This window comes from Oncorhynchus tshawytscha, linkage group LG05, assembly GCF_018296145.1.
Source record: "Oncorhynchus tshawytscha isolate Ot180627B linkage group LG05, Otsh_v2.0, whole genome shotgun sequence".
Classification (NCBI taxonomy): domain Eukaryota; kingdom Metazoa; phylum Chordata; class Actinopteri; order Salmoniformes; family Salmonidae; genus Oncorhynchus; species Oncorhynchus tshawytscha.
In genome coordinates, this window is record NC_056433.1 from 10,392,438 (window position 1) to 10,398,634 (window position 6,197).

General features: G+C 41.9%; 1 protein-coding gene across 3 annotated transcripts in view; it reads right to left on the reverse strand.

Moving 5' to 3' along the window:
• Positions 1 to 4,544, reverse strand: part of kif26aa (kinesin family member 26Aa) — a 176,028-nt gene extending 171,484 nt beyond the window's left edge. Inside the window, exons 1-2 of one of the 3 annotated variants that reach the window (XM_024419610.2) lie at positions 4,042 to 4,544; positions 1,230 to 1,478 (exon numbers count right to left, since the gene is read on the reverse strand). In XM_024419610.2, the coding sequence (XP_024275378.1) occupies positions 1,230 to 1,478; positions 4,042 to 4,191 (399 nt within the window). In that variant the 5' untranslated portion in view covers positions 4,192 to 4,544. Of the gene's footprint in view, positions 1 to 1,229; positions 1,479 to 2,133; positions 2,562 to 4,041 lie in introns of those variants that run through there. The other 2 variants (XM_024419609.2, XM_024419611.2) reach the window with 2 other exon arrangements.
• Between the last annotated feature and the right edge of the window lie 1,653 nt (positions 4,545 to 6,197).

The window sequence follows — 6,197 nt, forward strand, 5'->3', positions numbered from 1 at the left end:
TCTCTGCTTCACTCTCTCTCTCACACACACTCTCTCTCTCTCTGCTTCACTCTCTCTCTGCTTCACTCTCTCTCTCTCACACACTCTCTCTCTCTCTGCTTCACTCTCTCTCTGCTTCACTCTCTCTCTCGCTCTCTCTCACTCTCTCTCTGCTTCACTCCCTCTCGCTCTCTCTCTGCTTATCTTTCTCTCTCTCTCTGCTTATCTTTCTCTCTCTCTCTCTCACTCTCACTCTCTGCTTATTGTTCTCTCTCTCTCTGCTTCTCTCTCTCACTCTCTGACTTCCTCTGTGACTATCTCTCACACACATGCACAGCACAGCGCATACTGTATCATAGCTGGGTGCATCTAGCGAATTCGCCAAGTTCTACTTTTGCTCTGATAGGATGGGAAGAGAGCGCTGTCACTATTGGCAACAGGCCCATGAGCAATGTCCCCGACCACAATTGGGACAGGAGTGCACTTTGAGGATTATTCTCAGCAATACAAACCTGACAAAAGACCTCAGTATCAAATGCCTCTCCACACTTCTACATTGTCCTATGATCATGGTTCTAAGCCTTAAAAATAACTCTTATGCAAAAGTCCCATGGCATTCACATGGGAAATCATGGGATAGGCCCATGAGAGGTTATGGGACACCAGCAGCCTTTTATGCCCTGTTTTTTCCTCAAAGCAATAGCCAGGTTGTGATATAGCCTACAGGTAAAATAATAATTTGTAACATCAGCTGTTTTGTAGATTTATCTGGTATTTGTGTGCGTTTCATTCATAGGCTACATGTCTATCTGAACCAAATTTTTAAAATGATTTTACCTTTATTTAACTTGGCAAGTCAGTTAAGAACAAATTCTTATTTACAACGACGCCCTACCTGCCAACGCTGGGCCAAAAGTGCACCGCCCAATCATGGCCAGATGTGATGCATCCTAGATTTGAACTAGGTGCTTCAGTGAAGGCTCTTGCACTGGGATGCTGTGTCTTAGACCACTGCACCACTCAGGAGACCTCAATGACATGTCTATCTGAAGTTATAATCTTTTAACTGTAGGCCTACTTGGGCTTTTGTTCTGGGTGTTTAAACCATGCAGTGACAGCATCTATAAGCCTAAAACCATGACAAAAAGATATATATATAAAAGCAGAATTGTTTGTCCGACTACACTGTTGGGACGGTTGCCTTAAGTAATTGTTTATTGGTGAAGAGGGGAGCGTTCAAAGTTACAAACCTTCAGGGACGCAGGATCGGCCAAAGCAAGCGCTTGCCTGTTCAGCTCTGTAGCGATGATCTGGCATCGTTGGCACAAGGGCCCCTCGCCTTCTCCCTTTTCCCCGTAGTGACTCAACTCCGTCACAGACACTGACCCAGCGCCCTCAGGGTTCGGCCGGCCGCCGCATTCGACTTCCTCCACCGGCGCCGACTGAAGCCTCCTCCTTGCTTTGACTCCCAGAGATATCAGGGTCTCTCCCTCAACAACCTTATAAAACAGGGAAGTTACCAATAGTTACCAATACAGCAAAAACACATATGCACACCTGTATGATGGAGGATTGTAACTTGATAATAATGGTGGTGGTAATCACACTCAACAAACCCCCAATGAGAAATTAGGATAAAGGTGAAAGGTTAAAGGGGCAATCTGTACTTCAAACAACAACAAAGCAGCCGGTTACCCCACCACTGATTTGGTAAACAGCTGCAGAATGTGGCTGAAGAAATGTAGGCACTCTCAAATGCATAGACATAGCTATGGTTGGATTGTAGGAGTGGCCATCCATCAGATTAAAATCATGTTTTTAATCATGTATTCAGGCTATACAGTGTTTGTTTACAAAACAAAAGTAGTAAAAAAGGCTTATATTTGGGGTTCTGATGGGGTAGCTCATGAGGCATTTATAAGTTATGTTCTTACAAAATCAATGGGTAATATATATATATGTAATTAATTTATAAGTACAAAAATGTATGTATCTGATTGCCCCTTAAAGGTGATATGCAAAGGTCTCCATATAAACAAAAGTAGTCAGGGTCTGATGTTTTACTTTACACAATGCAATAGCAAATAAAGTTGTATAGTTAACTCATCTCAGACATCTGAAATATCATCCATCGATTTACTCAAGGGACCTCACCGTATATCTCCTGTAGTCTGGTTTGCGTCCTCGAGCCGTATTCCAATACTGTGAGTACATCTCGTCTACGTTACCAACTCACACACTTTTTCGATCGAACCTCCAGCCTATCTAACGCTATTGCCTACAGTTCCCACATTTATTGGTGACGATTTGGCCCTTCCATATCTTGGTAAATCGCCCAGAACAATGTATGGTGATAAAATAGTCCTTGCAGTAGTCCCTTGGCAGTTTAACTCATACCCACAGCGCGTCTGACAGCGGCAGAATTCAATTTGGTGGACTGTTCAGATGAAGCACTAGCCTACATGGGATGGATGGGTGGAGCTCTCGGTTTCAACTTGTTCTAACTTTGTGATGGGACGTTTGACTAGGGGATATGGGGCGCTCTGTCAAGCAAGTTCAGTTTCACAATGACTGCACATAGGCCTAAAATAGATCATAATGGAGATTCAATTGTATAATTTGTAATAAACCTCATATTACTTTGCCAAAACGTTCATCACTTATTTTCACTCTTGATGACAAGGATTAGGCTACTGTTTCAATTTATGAACGACATCTTTAAAAAATTGCTAGGCTTTGTGATCGACATTTTAATTGCATGCATTTGCATAACAAAGTCCGCACATTTCCAACAATGAGGATGGAGAGTGCTTGGTCGGAAGGATTATCGAAGCTACTCGTTTACAGTCAAGTCCCCTATACAAAGAATTCATTTGGATGTATTTTGTGCGCCTGTGTGATCGAAATGATTTATAGTCAAGAACTCACGCTCGCCCCACAGTAGGCTATTGTACTCGGGTTGGGATTGCTGCTAACACCACATCTTATAACAAGAGACGAAGGCCCTGGTTCGTATTGCTCTGGCGCCCTCACCTGACCATTATCTGACACAATTACTCGTTATAGATTAGGCTGTTAATGTCGGCTCACAGTACAGACATTGATATCTGACATAGGCTACGGACGTGCTGTCATTACTCATATCTGTGTTTCTCATATGCATTATCGTCAAACAACTGCTGCTGTTGCGTGGATTGACAAGCCTACTGAAAATGACTCATTAGTTTCTATTTGACAATAGAAATATAGATGCATTTGACAATGTTAAACACAATACAGCCACACATGCGGATAATGCATTTACAATCATCGAGGATGACACAAAACAAGTTTGAACACGTATTTCCACTGTGGTCCTCTTAAATGGTAAAAAAAAGTAGAAACATAAACGTAGTAATCCTAGGTTACACAGTATACCTAGCCTACTGGGCATACATTGGTTAGACAGATAACATAACAAAACAAAGGACGACATTGTCATAGTCTAGAGTATTACTACATACAGAAATGTTTTCCTTTCTTCTGTAGCTCGATCATTAGCCAGCTTTTGACATTCTTTTTAAATTAAGTTATGGGTGGCATGGCTTTGAGTTGATGTGGTAGTTTGTTCCACTCAAAAGCGCCAGTATATAAAAAGGTGTTCAGCAAAAAAATGAAAAGTCTGGTCTCGTGACTCCTTTTAGTGTAACTGACATTTATCAATAGGCTTTATGCATGTTGCACTAAAACTTCTGCTAACTTTCAAATGCATACTTTCGTAGACATGATAACCGACTCTGACAGTATACTTTCGTAGACATGATAACCTACTCTGACAGTATATTTTAGTAGCCCGTCTTTGTTAACTTCATCACGACAACGAAGTAACATCTTATCCACGGAAGAACGGGCGCTGTTCAACGTGCTGAATCTTGGACAACGTCGGCGAGTCATCAACAAACAAAAGTAAACGTATCTTCTGATAAAGACGCAGACTTCTTTAACATTCAGTCAACAACAAAATATAACCACTTGCAATACCTTAGTTGCATATGCAATATTTTAAATTTGTCATGAGCTTACCTGAGCTTTTCTTCGCATTAGATGACTGGTATATCCAAATATATAGCCATGTGGATAGCCATCGGTATCCACATAGAACGCACCCAGATCCTCATATGTGGACATCGTTTTTTCCACCTCAGAGGTCCCAGCGGAATTATATAAAGCCATGGAAAGTCCCTCAAGTCTCTATAATTATGTTAAACCGACACGCACCAGGTATCATCTCGTATTTTCATATTTTCAACGTTATATTCCCATCACGACAAAAGCAGCTTTCTCTTGTCCGATTCCGAAAGTTCCACAACCAAGTCCGTAGGTTTTCATGTCTTTCACAGTGGCGCTGGACTCGGATCCCATTCGGTCGCGCTCATTCCATCAGTCCCAAATGAAAGCATATGAGCGTACCACGCGTGGACCACCTGAAAGCATCCGCCCCCTGCCATTCACTCGTTCACTCACACTCAGCGTCTTCAAACACTGGTTTTTGAATGCGCGCTCACGCCGCATTCGGTGGCCACACCAGCGGACACATAGGCCCCCACAAGCTCTCATGTCGTCTATTGACATATTCATATTGGTTTGTCTCCATTGCTCTATTGGTGTGTATGTGTGTGTCCTTTTGGTCGGGAGACTGCTTTCATATTCTCAAGCATAAGTAATGTAATAATGCAACTATGTTTCTTGAGTTTAATATTTCAATGCATAGATCGGCAGTCATGGGACAAAATGGCCAACCTTTTTTTTAAATGAGTACAACATTAGACTGTTCTGTTGTCAGTGCCGTAGAGATCGCCTGATGTTTTCATTAGATAATTTTTTTAAAGAAAAGTATTAGCCTTTGTAGTCCTATATGGTGTAGGCCTGTACTTGCTTAAAAGTGACAGTAGTGCGCTCTCATCTGTTTTCATATTCCTGTAATATGTGCCGCAGCCCTTCTAGCTTAGTCATAGCCCACTTCACCTTTATTTGACCATCATTATGTGCCTGTTTGGTGGATAACCTTTACCTACCCGTAGGGAGATGGCCTCTGAAATTAATCAACCGGTTCATGTAGGGGTTGCCCATTAGCGTTCTCCTTGTGTGGGGTTTTTAACAACCTGTTTTTCTGGGCGTCTATGTTGATTGATGCACGCCAAAGCCACCTGACCCACAGATAAAACGGAAAATGACTTCAATCCTATCAGGGCAGTCGGGGCTTTTTGTATTGCCAGAGATGGAGGAATATCCACGAGTGACTTCATCACAATGCTTAATTGAGTAGATAACGGCTATTTTTCTTTGGCGCTTTAGAGGCGAATTGTAAGACATTACATCCTGACGCCTAATAAAAAAAATCTTATCTTCTGAACACAGAAAGCTCGTTTCAGATAACCAGGCGGCCATTATGAGCGAAAACAAAGTCCTTTCTGTCAAACGTGTTCTATTGCTTCATCTCCCAGAAGTTAGGGGTTGGTTTGTCTGATTGTTCCAAGAAGCAGGGGTCAATTACTCTCCTTGTAAGACCTTGACTAAATGGCTTTTAATAAAGTGAAACCTTCAGTTGGAAATGTGTGACCCTTTATAAAGGAGTAATATGTAGTTAGTGCTGAATGATGCCTGTAGCTGAATAAGGAAGACTACAACTGAGGCTTGTGCCTTTGGTCAGAGTTATGCTTGTTTCCAGATACTCTTTTCCATGTGGAAGAACTAGAGGCTATAGGCCTATACCCTTTGAGATTAAGATGTGTCTAGACTAGGGATCCAATCACAATTGTATGCATGCATTGATTTAACCAGCAGAATAGTTAAGAGGAGTGAGAGGGGCGATTGAATTTCATATCAATGTGTGCTGTGGTGAAGTCTCTCGCATCCCTTTGGAAATGTTGGCCAAAAAAGCAGAGATCCAATAAACTGATAGCCATGCATGCATATTAACATGAATTTAGGTTACGTGTTCACCTACATATACCACCCACAATCAATGAGACAATCCAGAGAAACTTGAAAACACTCCCTTTCCTCGCATTCTTTCATTTGGATTAGGCCTATGCCAGTGTTTGGATTAGACCTAAACCATTATTTGGATTAGGCCTAAACCAGTATTTGGATTAGGCCTATGCCAGTATTTGTAATAGGCCTATGCCAGTATTTGTATTAGGCCTATGCCAGTATTTGGATTAGGCCTATGCCAGTAT